The sequence below is a fragment of the Canis lupus genome, chromosome 7, assembly GCF_011100685.1.
Source record: "Canis lupus familiaris isolate Mischka breed German Shepherd chromosome 7, alternate assembly UU_Cfam_GSD_1.0, whole genome shotgun sequence".
Taxonomy (NCBI): Eukaryota; Metazoa; Chordata; class Mammalia; order Carnivora; family Canidae; genus Canis; species Canis lupus.
This window is the reverse complement of record NC_049228.1, coordinates 34,835,604-34,850,851: the sequence shown is the minus strand read 5'-3', so window position 1 is coordinate 34,850,851 and position 15,248 is coordinate 34,835,604. Positions and strand designations below refer to the sequence as shown.

Here is a 15,248-nt window from a genome sequence, read left to right as displayed (position 1 = left end):
AGAAGGAACTTGCATGTGATGGGCACATGTGCTATGTGAATTTGGTTTTAGCCCTCCCTTCTCTGTTCATGCCCCCAGGTGCTCTCAGGGAGGAGGTCCCCTCTGCCTGCACCCTCTGCAGGTGGAGAACTGCATGGCAGAAGGCTAAAGGGCAGGACAGTAGTCACATGGTATTTTCTACCCTGAGAAAAATGTTAATACAAAAAAGAAAATAAACACCAAATCTGGGCAGCCCCGGTGGCCCAGCAGTTTGGCGCCGCCTTCAGCCCACGGCGTGATCCTGGAGACCTGGGATCGAGTGCCACGTCGGGCTCAATGCATGAAGCCTGCTTGTCCCTCTGCCTGTGTCTCTGCCTCTCTCTCTCTCTCATGAATAAATAAATAAAAATCTAAAAAAAAAAAAACAAAAACCAAATCTAATAGTATTTTAAAATGTGATTATTATTAATACATAAAGATTTAAAATCACCTGCTTAGAAACAAAAAGCATTACGGGACTTAATTTTAAAAGTTTTGCTAGTATTTACATTCAAAAGCATGTCTTCGGTGTAAAAAATGGTTGAATTTTTGAATGTTTAGAATTTTGCAGCATGTCATTTTTTAAATTATTTAATTATTTATTTATTTATGTATGATAGACACAGAGAGAGAGAGAGAGGCAGAGACACAGGAGGGAGAAGCAGGCTCCATGCCGGGAGCCCGACGCGGGACTCGATCCCGGGACTCCAGGATCGCGCCCTGGGCCAAAGGCAGGTGCCAAACTGCCGAGCCACCCTGGGATCCCCATCATGTCATTTTTTTTTAAATGAGGATTTTCTCTATGAGGATAATGCATCAAGACTTTAAACATTTTAAGCGACAAGAACCAACACAAGCTTGAGCAATGAAAGAAAAATTAAAAGGGGATGTATTTAATAGATTATGTAAATGAGAACAAACTGATTTCAGGTATGCCTGATGATGTCAAACGTTCTCTTTTTGGTTCTATTCTATTCTGTTTCCATCTGTGATGGTCTCGTTGTCGAGCAGGCTTCTGCTCAGTAGCATGCATGTGGTTACTGGCAGCCCCAGGGCAGCAGCATCATGGCTCACTATCCAAAAAGAAGATAGACTTTCCCACCAGCCATGTGGTAACTATTAGAGAGATTCTGTTTGTGTAATTTTGCCATCCCCAGTTATCACTGTAGCCAGGAGTACAGCATACGCTGATAGTGGAGAGCCTGGGTTGAGGGAGGTCACCATGATTGTGGGAGGAGTGGGGGCTCTAAAATTTTGGCATGTTCCTTTCCTGTCTTATGCACATATGTATGTATGTGTGTGTATGTATTTGTTCTATAACAAACCAGGTTGTCTAGTGAAAGTCTTGTGTTGAAATCAAATTCCTGAGGAAAGAATCAGCCTTTGATTGCTTATATAAATGAGCCTTAACAGCTTCTTTAGTTTATGATTTCATAAAGATACTCTAGAAGCCTTTCCTTTTTTATAAGTAAAAGTGTTTTCCGTGCCACATATCACAATATTTTTATGTCTTCACAAAAATGGAGCAGCTGTACGTGGGTCGATTTTAGTAGCAGCAAACACAAACACAGAGAAACAAAACAACCATCACAACACGCACACAACCTGGGTTTCTAGTTGGGATTTTGAAAGTGGTTATGATGGAAACACAAGCATAGCTGCCTTTGGAGTCAGCAGTTCTGGGCTTTTAGAGAAATTGTGGGGGGATTTAAGATAACAACACAGGATACCTAGTGTAGTTCAAGGCTTCTGAAAGGTGCTTGACAAGTGATAGGTATCAGTATAATTTTTATTAATAAGCATTGATCTTTTGTGATGCTACAGAGAGCTCTGTGTGACTCTAGGAGAAGTCCTGGGATTTTTATGTCAGCTCTTTCCGTGACCAACTGTGTGCACCCAGCATATCAAGGTACTCAACAACACTGGGTCTATAAAACAGAGACGTGGGGGAGATCTTGTCAAGCTCTAAAGTTCTATTATTTTCACTAGAATGATTTGGGTCACAGAAAGATGTTAAGTAGGAAGAATCTTTGTATACCGTAAAGAAAATAAATGATCCTAGTTTTGGTGTTAGACAGATTTGGGTTTGAATTTCAAGTCCTCTGCTCACCAGCTGTGCACACCTAGACAAATTGCTAAAGCTTGTCCCCTCATGTAAAGAATGGCAATAATTAGTAATAATACCTGCTCTACATAGTTTAAGGATAGAAATTCAGAAATGCATTGGATTTATCTTCAATAACATTTTACTTTTTTTTTTTTTTTTAAGATTATTTATTTGAGAGAGTGAGACTGAGAGATAGAGCCTAGTGAGCATGAGTGGCGGAGTGAGAAGCAGACTCCCCACTGAGCGGGTAGCCAGGAGTGGGGTTCAGTTCCAGGACCCTGGGATCATGACCTGAGCTGAAGGCAGATGCTTAACTGACTGAATCATCCAGGCACCCCAAATCATTTTACTTTATAAGAATCTGTAAAGTTCCTTCCAGCTCCAAAATTTGATATGTGGTATTATTTGTATTATATGAATATTCCATCTTTTCTGGTAAATTCCAGCTAGGAAGATTATTGTAAGTCATGATTATTTTAAGTGTATGGTTATAAATGTATGGTTATATAGGTGACCTTTGGCACAGCAGCATTTGTGCCCTTTGAGACCTAAACATGCTGCCCTTTGAGACCACGTGATGTAGATTGTTCATATGGACCATTTCATAACAGGATTTGAGCACTTCTTAGTTAGCTACCTTACCAAGTAGTTAGGTAGTTAGGCTTAGTGGTGGAGTGTGTTGAAATTTCCCCCATAAAATTGTGCCAGCAAAAAAGAGGTGTATAAACTTACAAAAAGGAAAATCTCAAGTTGTGGACATGGGATCTACTAAGGTTCCCATGACCAAGCCAGATATCACTTAAAGATTATTGTGAAGGTCAAAGGAAATAATGTATGTAAGCCCTTGAACATAATATTTTCCATATACATTGGCTACTACTATTGTTATTTTTATCTTTCAGGAATATTTTTTCCTCTTGGATCACCAACATATTTAGTCATGGGCAAATCCAGGGGACCACCCAGTGCCATTCTTACCCGAGGGCTCTACTGGAACTGTGTATCAGAAAAAACTGAAGAAGCTCAACTAAAACCCCAAATTAAAATTTACTTTCTTTCTGATCTAGCTTTAGTTTCTGAGACAATTTTCAATGAGAAATTTTTTTATTATTCATTCATTCAGCGAATCTGTAGGACTCATTAAGGGTCTAGGTACCAAGGAAAAGAGCAGTGACCACAGATAGGTAACATACTTTGTGTTAGAAAAAAGCCAGGTTCTCACTTAAATTTCATTTCATAATAACTTTGTAGTTGCAAAATAAAATTAATCGAAGCTCTAAAATCAAATAAGGCACCCTGGTAGTATACCAATGACTTTCAGGGTAGAACCTAGATGGTAAAGAAATTTGTTTAATTTGGTATTTCCGAAACTTTTTTGACCTATTCTACTCTTTCCCCCCCTCCACTGAACCCACTTTCAGAATTATAGTCTAAAGTAGGTTTGTTTAACTGGAAGTGAACAATATTAGGTTATTCTGTGATATTTGTAGGACAGAAACTACTGCCTACCAAGAATATTTTATGGTTCGTCTTAAACTAATTGGGTGACTCCGTCCTGGTTTGCCAAGGACAGTTCTGGTTGATGCCTGTTGCTCCAGTGATTAATAGTCTCTTCTTTAAATCTCAGAAGTGCCCTGGTTTGGATGATAAATGAGGTGGTCCCTTGCTTAGCGAACACTTTGGGATCACATATGTGCTACCCAGCATCCTAAGGCTCGGGTATCTAGAAACTTGGTTCTCGCAACACTCTTGTGAGGTCGGTACTGTTTTGCCCTTTTCTTTTTTTTAGCATGTGAGTAAACTGAGGTATAGAGAGGTTGAATCTTGGGATTCCACACCCAATAGATAGTGGGGTCAGGACTCAAGCACAGGTAGGCACATCTGGTCCTGTAGGTGTGCTCCTGACTGCGGAGCCTGTATATGCAGCCGTGCATGTTCAGTGAGCTGCTTTGATAGGCCAGGGTGGAGCCCAGGAAAGGGGAAGACGGGAACCCCTGGGAAAGGGGTTTGAAATCGGGAACAGGTGGAGAGCAGGAGCCAAGAGCAATGCTGCTTCTGGCTACATAATGTAGAATTTGGTTTTCTTTTTTCCTCAAGGAATTGCCCTCCTAACTATGAAGAGATGTTTTCCTTTTCACTTTTAATTAATGTCCAGAAGTCCTAGTTTTCCCTTGAAACCTAACAAAAGAGTGTTATTTAAAGCAATTTATATGTATTTTGTTTTTAAATTTAGGGATATCTTCTTTTTCCTTTGGTAACAGAAATCACACTTTTGGAAAAGCCGTTTAAAACCTATCCCAATTGATTTATGACAGGTTCTTCTGAGATCTAAAAGTTAATTCTAGGAAATATATGGAGTTTCTGTACTACCCTCTCTCTAGACTTCAGTGATAACATTTGACTTGCCCCTCATCTCAAAGGGACTCCCAATTGAACTGTGCCATCTGGAAGTTGAAGAATGCTAAAGTGTGTTATTATTTTGTTGACTGGTAATTTCTAAAACTGGACAACAGTAGTTAACAGTGTGATTTTTATAACCAGACTTGTAAATGTATAATTCTCAGAATTTTAAATGTGAGTATTCAGGGAAATTGAGCCAAACCAAACCATTAAATAAGTGGTATCTGTGCATTCAGTTAGACTGAACAAACATTAACTCAGATTCTCTTATAGTTCACATTTCTGCTTTGTACTTAGGAATAAAAAGATGCCTGTATCTCCCGCTCCCTCCCTTCATCCCTATCCACCTCCCCAGGTCCAGTCCTTCCTTCTCAACCTCCCACAAACCTTTGCTGTGTGTCTGCTTACTTAAGAGGAGTAAGTAGTGCCTGCCTTCAAGTAACTTGTCCTTTGGGAGACACACTGGCTCCTGAATCAGCTCAGAAAAGTGTGGTCAATGTTGGACTGGGTTCACACCCTGATTAAAATGGGATGACCAGAATCTAAGTCATGTGGAGGAAGGAGCGGAACTGGAATAGTAGTGGGAAATCCATGGTATCAGAGGGGCTCAAGGTGCTGGCCAGGGAGGACTGTTGCTGTGTTAAGGGGTCGACAGCCATGTTAGTTACCACGAGTTGAGGGTTGAGGAATCAACGGGAAATGAGAAAGCACTCTTGCAAGAAGCTTGATGTGGTAAAGGGGGAATAGATAAGATTGTAGGTTGAGTGTGTAGTAAGATCAAGTGAGTGTTTTTTATAGAGAACGGTAGGTATATTTGCTGCTGAGGAGGGAGCAATAGAAATGGAAGGGGATATTTAAAGACAGGAGAAAGAAGATAATAGAATCCTGTAGGAAATTATATTTCTCAAGAGCATAAATGGAAAACAGTTTTGTTTTTTCTAACTCAGAATTCAAATTACATGATAAAATAGATCATTAAACATCTTTATGATGTGAAAGCTTTTCTCATAAGGCATATGTGCTAACATTTTAAAAGAATTATATTAAAGGAAAAATACTTCCATGTTATCAAGAATTCCTGTTTGGAAATAATGACAAACTCTTTTATCTCACCTTCCTCATTGCTCGGTCCTCTAATCAAAAGCAAATGGGTTTTTGCTGAGAATAGAATATCTGTTTTAAGGGTCAGATGTGTCAACTTGTTTTGACTAGCTAGAAGAAGGGGTGCTAATTGGGTCATAAATAGCAAATTTTCTCTTTTTATAAGTCAGAGCTTGAGAATTCCGGAATCTTATTCAATAGGTCTAGGTGGGACCCAGAAACCAATTAATACATTTATCTACCAAATGTTTATCAAGTGCTTTCCTACCATATTCTTATTACCATAATAATAATACCATAATAATACATAAGTGAGGTTTGAAGGTGGCCCAGGTGCCTACTGTAATTGGAGGACAGAGATAATTAAATAGGATAATTTCATATAACAATAAGTGCTACAAAGAAAGTAAACTGTGGGATATACTAGAGACTTACCCTATCCAGGGAGAAAGATAATTTTGCACAGGGTGATCTTGGAAGTTTTGAGGAGATAGCTTTTTTAAACCTTGCTTTAAAAAAAGGTGTTTTTTTTTTTTTTTTAATCATGGTAACATATACAAAATAAAATATATGTCAGAAAATTTATCATTTTAACCACTTTTAAACATACACAGTTTGGTGGTATTAAGTCCGTTCCCAGTGTTGTGCAGCCAGCCATCCAGCTCCAGAACTTTTTTCATCTTGCAAAATTGAAAATCTCTAAAGCTTTAAAAAAACTCTCTATTCCCCTTTGAATGGGATTACAACAGGAGATGGAAATTGCTATACTTCTTTTGAAATAGGGAAGCAGATGGATACATAGCATTGGATTTAGCAGGGAGGAAAAGACTAAGTGCATAATACTTGCAAGAACTACAGGACGGTGGCCTGAAGCTCCCCAGAGGCTCGGCTTTGGGAGGTACCAGACACTAAGGAAGGCAGGCATCAGAAGTGGAGCTGAAAATGAGTTGATTGGATCCTTAGGTTCTCTCCCTGTACACTTGGTGTAGGATAGGTAACCATCCACTACCACCACTCCTGGCCTCAGGAGGCCAAGATTGATTGATTGATGATTTTTAAAAATTTATTTGAGAGAGCTTTTGGGCATGCACGGGTAGGGGGGCATTGGGGGCAGAGGTAGAGAATCTTCAAGGATACTCCCCACTGAGCATAAAGTCCACTAGAGGCTCAGGCTCAGGACCCTGAGAATCATGACCTGAGCAGAAACCACGAGTCAGCCCCTTACCCGACTGAGCCATCCAGGTGCCCCCAAGACTTATTCTTTATAAAATTTAAATGATAAAATATAAAATTGAAGAAGTGCTTGCTTTCTGAACCAGGGGCAGTAGGTGGCTGATTGATTCAAAACAGGAAGATTAAGGGAAATCTACACCTGAATTGTGGAACTTAGTCTGTTTTCTCTGCTCTCCTTCCATAACACTGTGAAGCCTATCCTGCTGATCCCCTGCAGAAGACTGAAATATCTTCAGATATGGATAGGCTCACTACCACAGAACCCTTAAATGGATACTTAAAAGCCCCATTTCCCCACACAGACCTTTGAAGTCAATTTTTTTCAGAGCCTCATTTCTAGATAGGAGTTAACATTCCAAGACCATTGAACATTTGGGGGAAAGCCTCTATAAAAAGGTCAAAATAAGCAAACAGAAACAAAGGGGTGGAGGATGGAACGGTACTTGGGAGTATTGGGAGAAAACAGACACTGTAAGGGTCAAGAGAAAACCCCCCAAAATCCAGCCCTCTAATAGTAGTATCAGAGAAAATATGTTTTTTCTTCCCCCTAAAAAGAAGGAGAAAACAAAAGCATATTTCCATGAGGGTAAAGAGAACTGGATGGGAGATGATAGCAGACCAGAGGCACCAGCTGCATTCTCAGCTATGAAGCTGAGAACCTGACCATGATTGGTAACAGACTTAGCAGAGCCCAGACAGTGGAAACATACTTCAAGGATATGGGTGGGTGGTGTGCAAGCCAATATTGATCTTCCTTTAATTTTGATGTGCATCGCTCTATTTGGACTACTGGTTCTTAATTTTTTCATAGTATACTCTTTCCCACTTGAAGCTATGAATGAGCTGTCTATCGGTGGAGAAATTAGAATTACTAAATTTCTTACAGTTCTCTTAAATGATTGTGCTTTACTACATCCTTCTCCTTAGTGCTTGTGAGCCAGTGTTTCACAGAAGTAGATAGCTGATGCTTTTCTGGGTGCTAGAGACAGTGAGTTTGATAACGCTGCCAAAAAGAAAATAGACAAAATATTTAACCTAAAAGTATGTTCTACATTTTGTTTTAAAGTAGTTGTTTAAAACTTGGTACTTCCTTTTGGAATAATATAAAAAATGATTCTTGGATTCCCAGACTACACTAAAAGACTGTCCATCAGCAATTAAGTGGCCATTGGTGGGTTCTCTGGGAGACCTCACTGCTTTTGTAAACATCTTCCTAAGAAAAAAAAGACTTTTTTGTGGTACAGTGTCTCTGGATTTGGAGTCCCACAGACTTGAATTCAAATCCTGCCTCTACCATTTTTCTGCCGCGTATGTGTAACCTTGGAGAAGTTATTTAATGTTTTTGAATCTCAGCAGAATGGGATGAATAATGTCTAACTCAGAGGACAGTTATGATGATTAAGTGAAATTAAAGTAGATAAAGCACTCAGCCTGCCTCCTGGATGCGGTAGGGTCTGTTAAGTTTCCTTCACTTCACCTTTCTGTGGAATGTGATAAGAGGGAACATTATTTTTCTAGGACTTAAGGGAAGTGCAGACAAATTAAATTGAAGGTGTGTAACATTTTCAAAATGGGATTCCCCTGTTTTAAAATTTGCCTTATTTATTTGCAACCCATGTGTTCCTTGTAGTCTGATAGATTTGCTCTTGTAATGCTGTGGAAGGAGCATGGGAAGGGGACTCAGGAGATTCAGGGTCTAGTTAGCCTCCTTTTTCTACTACTGACTAGATGAGTGATGTCATTTGTGTGTGTTACTTCCCCACTTTGGGTCTCCTTCCTGATTTGCAAAATGAAAGTGTTCTCTTGCAATATGATTTCTCACAGTTTGCTTCTGCTCTAATGTGATCCTGAGACCGATGAAACTTAGATATCTTTTTGCGAGCTGGGTTTTATGGGGTGTTGAGGTTTGGGATACATTTATTAATATAACTCATTTTATGTATTTGAGGACTTGAGGCAATTGGACATTACTAGACTAATAGCCGATGTTTGGCTTTTCATTGGACAATAGTTCTAGCTGTGAAACCTATTTTTGCATGGAAATATGCCAGAAGTGGCCATTGCTTTTCTTCCTATAGATTTAAGTGCTCTTTGGTGCTGTTCCCATGAAGCTATCACCAGTATTTTCAGAGTCCTGTGGATTTTACCATTGCGCTTACAAACCCCTTTGCTCCCAATGGTTATGGACATTCTTATTCCTCAGATGATTTTGGGGAGTGGTGTGTGTGTTTGTGTTTGAAATTATCTTTAATGTTTGTTATGCTAATCTCAGCTCAGCTGTCATTACCAAAGGAATCCTTTTCTGACCCCTGGGCTAGATCGTGTTGTACATTTACATGTTTGTTTGTTTTTTTCCTTTTCATTGTTTGGGTTATATACACATCTACTTTCATAATAGTTTTCTTCTCAGCTGGATTGAAAGCTCTTGAGGACAGCGACCACATACATCTCTTTTGCTGACTTTCATCTACAAGGATCTGGCACGTAATTGACATTCGGGACATATTTTTTGAATAAGCGAATAAAATAAAATTGTTCCTTGACAAATATTAAGCGAGTAGAAATATAATGGTAATTAAGAGCTCAAAGCACTTACCAGAGTTAATGACTGTAGCCTTTGCTGTTACTGAACAGTGAATTTAAAAGGAAAAGACTAATGAAGGTGGTTGTATAAATGACTTTTATTATTGTTTGTGCGAGAACAGTGAACATTCCCTAGTACAGGAAGCAACTTTTAAAAACTGCTGGCAGAACTTACGAAGTCCGAGTGTCCTTGACCCTTAGATCAAATGTCTTCGAGCTGAGTTTCCTTAACTCTTCTTCAGTTTGGGATAAACATCTTGACACAATGAAAGATTTATTTCACATAATTTTTGGTCTTCCTAAACAAAGAGCTTAACTAAAGTTGCTGAAACGGAAAACAAACACTTTCTGAATTTTACTGGTTCCATTTGAAAAAAGTTTGTTTCCTTTCAAGTGCATAACGTTCAAATGAGCTCAGCTGTATTCGCAGATAAACATGTTGATTCATTTGACCCAAAGCTACTGAATGAAGCCTGGAGGGGCACAGGTTGTTCTCCCCCACCCAGCGGCACAGTGTTTTTCTTCTTCTCTGCCCTTTGGAGGGCAGGGGCCTGGAATTAGTGACCCTCCCTTACCTGAATTGTTTAGAAGGGAAGGGAAAAAGATTGGCTCACCATTTACTTCTCCTTTCCCTTGCCTTGTTGTTATCTTTAATTTATGGCACAGGCTTCTCATCCAGCACTCATAGTATAAGGGCTATTTTGTGTAGTCACTGTGACGTGTCATTTGACAGTTTTTACTGCTCTATTTTGGGTAATTAATCTATTGTGAGTCAGGTGAGATTCATTTTGAGGATGGACTTCGTTTTGAAAGCAAAAAGAAGTATGCTATATGTAGTGGTGGTGGGATCATAGATGGACTCACGTACAATGAATCCATGCAGAGCTTTTATCAGGTATCTAAAGAACTTTTCTAAGAACTTGAGGATGAGCCTTGGTATTTTGGAATAGTAGTTAGGAAATAACCACAAATATGTGGCTTGTACTGTTTTAAAAACCCTGTAATTGTTTCTTTCAGCATATATTGTGTCCCAGGTGTTTCAGATTTGCAAAGATTAATAAAAAGTCCTAGCTGCCTTCCAGTAGCTTACCATCAGTGTACCATTTCCCAAAGCATACATCATTAGTAGGTGAATTTTCCTCAAAAATAGATTTATGTCATTGAATAAGTTTTGGAAATACCTGGACTAAAGAAAATAAAAGGTTTCTTTAGTATAAGTGTACATTGTGGAATTCCAAAAAGTACTTATGCTTTGTAAGATTGTTCAGAGTTCCTCAACACCGTTTCTTTTTCTCATGAACCTTCTGCGGTGGGATCTGAGGGGAAGGAGGGGGAGAGATATTGGCAGTGATTTGTGCAGGAAGAGGATGATTGAGGACTCATGGAACCCTCTTTGGGAAACACAGGACTGATGTTATCTTCTTACGGAGCCCATGCCTCTAAATTCTGCCTCAAACGGCTAGCATTTGCTGCAAGGGGCTGTTCATGCTTCTTCACCCCTTTTAGGTCAGATAAGGGACTTGGGTCTTTTGATTGAATAGATCAGTTGGATGTGGGGATTAGTAATCGCTATGAGAAATGGTGCTTCTTTTCTCAAATTCAGACTGTCTTTAAGCATACTAACCATTTCTTCCAAAACAGGTACACTTCCCACCTTTTCTGTTCGATTAGACTGTTTTGCACCTTTTCTAGGCAGACAGGAGACCACAGTCATCATTGAATCTTTGCTTTGTCGTATTCAACCAGAGCCCCAGTGCCTGTAACCAAACACTGCCTGATTTTTCCTTAGCATTCACTGGTGTTTTCTCCCTTTCCCACTGCCATGGTTCACACAAAGTAAGTAATTAGTAAATATTTGTCGAATGATGGAATCTGGACGACTAATGTCCTCCAGTGACAGATGGGTCTCAGGCACTCCTTAGTCTTTAATTCTGAAGCACTTTGTTCCTGGTACACTCTGACTTACGCTGGATTTCTGCTCTGATATCTCAGTAGCTCATTGATGTGGGGAAGGTGGCCCAAATGTCATTACCTGGGGACCTTGTCTGGGGGCCTTGTCATTACTTGGGGCACAGGTCATTCCAACCTGGCCCTCACTACTTTTTGATATGTACTCTTTCCCCTGTACTATTGCTCACCATTTCTGTTTGTCATGAGGTTCTTAACCTTTCCAGGTTTCACCTGGTGGCATGTATCACTTTTTTTTCTTGGAGTGCCTGTTTTTGGACCACATATTTAATACTTAAATCTTAGCCATCAACAAACTCATGTTAAAAGCTGATGCTTCCACAATCTCTCCAGCTGTGAGAGCTGTTGTTCATCTGCACACACAGCTTTTCTCTATAAATACAAGTTTGTCCACTCTTGGTGCTGTTGGTATATATTGTGGTAGATAATAATATGCCCAGCTTATTGCCTCTGAAGGTATACGTTTCTCTAGGCAATACGACATTGAGTTTGCTGAAACAGATAAACCTCAAATCTCTGTGGATTAATATCACTTGAATTTTGTGTCTTGCTTGGCAAAGTCCAAAACAAGTACGATGCTCCTGCTTTTTGCTCCTTCTGTCTGATGACTGCATTGTCGTCAGCAAATGGTTCAACATGTGCTCATCTGCATGAAGCCGGAGAGGGAAAGAACACAGAAAGATCACCCTGGGGAGGTTTTCGGTGGACCAAGCCTAGGAGTAGCACTCCTCATTTTTCATAATTCATTAGCTAGAACTCAGTCGAGTGGCCACATTTGACTGCAAGGGAGACTTCTGAGGAAGCATGTGCCTGGGAAGAGAAGAGGTTTTTGTTAATATGAGGCAGTTTGTCAGCGTGCTTAGAAGCCTGCTTTCTGAAGTCAGACAAACCAGGATTTTATTTTAATTTATTTTAGAGAAAGCAGGAACGGGGAGAGACAGAGGGAGAGGGAGGAACAGACTCCCTGCTGAGCAGGGAGCCAGACTCAGGGCTCCATCCTTAGGACCCTGGGATCATGACCTGAGCTGAAGGCAGACGCTTAACTGACTGAGCCACCCAGGTACTTCCAAACTAGGATTTTAATTCTAGCTGTGTCACTTAATCAGCTCTGTGATTTTGGACAAGTTACTTCTCTTTTCAACTGTAAGATTTAAGCAATACTGCAGATAAAGTACTTGGCATATTTAATTATTCAATAAATTTTAGCTGTTATTGCCATCCTTAGCAACATATCTTGTACCTTTGTTGCGTAGGTGCTTATTAAATAAATGGTAAATGACTTTAAGCATGGCTGGTTTTAGGAGCTATCCGTGTTGTCACTCTTTTCTTTCATTAATAGTATTTTGGTGAGATCTATCAAGAGATCTATCTATACCAGAACTTACACATTATGCTATGCTACACAGCATACCTAGTTCTATTGCACTTTGCAGATACTGCATTTTTTACAAATTTTACGAAATTTTACAAATTGAAGGCTTGTGGCAACTTTGCAAGGAGCACATCTGTTGGTGCCATTTTTCCAATAGCATTTACTCCTTCATGTCTCTGTGCCGCATTTTGGTAATTTTCACAATATTCAAACTTTTTTCATTATTTGTTGTGCTGATCTGTGAGCAGTGATTACGACTTGCTTGAGAGCTTATGTGATAGCATCTTTTTTTTTTTAGCAGTAAAGTATTTTTAAGTTAAGGTATGTACTTTTTTTTTTTAGACATAATGCTGTTGCATATTTAATAGACTGGTATATTGGAAACAGAACTTTTCTATGCACTGGAAAACTGAAATACGTACTTGACTCACTGTTGCAATATTATCTTTATTGTAGTGGCCTGGAACCCAACCTACAATATCTCCAAAGTTTACCTGTACTAAATTATATTATTCCTACCAATTGAGGATTTCATAAAGATACTTTGAAAAGAAGAATGAACAATGTTTTTGTAGACGTCAGAAGATAAAGTAGGAAAATCTCCCAGAAAGTACAGTAAAAGAAAAAGTTGGAAAATAGGAGGAAAAAGCTAGGAAAATTAGAAAACTGGTCCAGAAGTTTTTAACATCAGAATTACTTTCAGAAAGAAATCAGAAGAAATGGGGGAGGGGGATAATCATGAGATAAATCAAGAACATATTCTAGAAAAAGGACATGATTTTCAGATTGAAAGGGCCTGTTGGATACCCTGCACAACAATTAATGGTGACCCCACATTAAGGCACATAGGAAGAACCAGGAATCAGGACCTTTAGAGGTCTCAGCAGTAGCAAAAGCAGAAAGATAATGGAGCAGCAGTGCCTTTCAAATTCTGAAGAAAAATGATATCCAAAACTAGTCTAAGTAGTGTAAATGATTAATCAATATATATTTTTAAAGATTTTATTTATTTATTCATGAAAGTCACGGAGAGAGGGGCAGAGACACAGGCAGAGGGAGAATCAGGCTCCATGCAGGGAGCCTGACGTGGGACTCGATCCCGGGACTCCAGGATCATGCCCTGGGCTGAAGGCAGGTGCTAAACCGCTGAGCCACCCAGGGATTCCCATGATTAATCAATATTAAGAGTAAAATAAAGATATTTTGAGAAGGACAGATCCCGTGAGAAGGAGGGAATATGTCAAGAAAGAGGAGGATCCAGGAGAGCCGAGAGGTGGGTTTGGACCCAGGAGAGGGTGAAAGGGCCCCCAGGGTGGTAGCTACACAGCAGGCCCAGGGGAACCTGTCCAGATCAGAGCAAGTCAGAAGGCAGGGAGGTACTTTTTCAAGGAGATGAAATTGGTAGAAATCTGATGTGAATGAATATATTCAAAGGGGATTTGTCAGACTGAAGAGTCTCAGGTTAATAAGAGATAAACATATAGTAGATACATATATAGGGATAAATAATGCAGTAAACTAAGTAAATGAGAAGCCAGGCAATTATTAACTCCAGGGAAGACAAAATGTTACGCAGGAAAAGAAGGGTAATTGGTGTTTACTCCTTGGCTCAGTTCTGAATGCCCTATGTAGTCATGATACAAGCCTCCAGTATTGATCTAATAACCGGAGTATTGAAACAGTGGGGGCGGGGAGTGTGGAGAGTGACAGGACTAGGAAACAGCTCAGTCACTAGAGAATACTCCACCCTGGCCGTTTAAGAAGCAGTGACACAAATATACTGTGTTACTTAGAGATGTGGAGGTAAATTCCAGAACAACTAACCAGGGAAAGTTTGGTGGAAAGAAAATATTGGCAAGATAGGGACCAGAGGCTAGTGTTTCTTAACAAATCTTATAGATCTAGTTGATTCTTAAGAAACTCTATGGGTTGCAACGTTTATATCTGAAACTCTGGATTTTAGAGAAGCCATTAACTTTAGTGGTTTTTTTCCTAGATCAGAAGCTTTTCAAGTGCTTCAGTTTCTCACTTAAATGTTAGATTCAGTTAAATTTTCTGTAGTATATATTGGATTTGAAATGCTTAAATTCTTCTTGTTGTTGTCTTCATTATTTAGATTTTATGTATGAATAAGGTGTTGCCTGGGAGTCTGTCCACATCAGCTGCTGTAGGACCAGTTTTCCCAAATCCCCTCTTCCTGCAGTGGTTCTGCTCAGTCTCTCAGACCTAGAATAACTATTCCATCTGTGTTAGGCTCTTCTGGGTGTTAGGTTAAGCGGGGTCAATTCTTACATTAGACTCCTCACTTAGCACCCCTTTTGGGTCTTTGCTGATATCTTATTTCTTTGTAGCATTTAAGTAGTATGAATGCTTGTGTAGTACGAAGCTCTGTGCTCTTCTGACCCCTTTTCCCAAAGCTCGGGTGGAGGGTGGAACAGCGGGGCTACGGTGAGTAGCCCCAGAAGA

The 15,248-nt window shown here is 39.7% G+C and overlaps 1 protein-coding gene across 3 annotated transcripts in view; it reads left to right on the top strand.

The window, feature by feature from the left end:
* The window catches only part of AKT3 (AKT serine/threonine kinase 3), a 306,203-nt gene that overhangs the window by 36,339 nt on the left and 254,616 nt on the right, over positions 1-15,248 (top strand). The window contains exon 1 of one of the 3 annotated variants that reach the window (XM_038542730.1): positions 1,031-1,130. The exons of the other annotated variants lie outside the window; for them this stretch is intronic. Within the exon in view, the coding sequence (XP_038398658.1) occupies positions 1,046-1,130 (85 nt within the window). The 5' untranslated portion in view covers positions 1,031-1,045. Of the gene's footprint in view, positions 1-1,030; positions 1,131-15,248 lie in introns of those variants that run through there. 3 annotated transcript variants of the gene reach the window in all.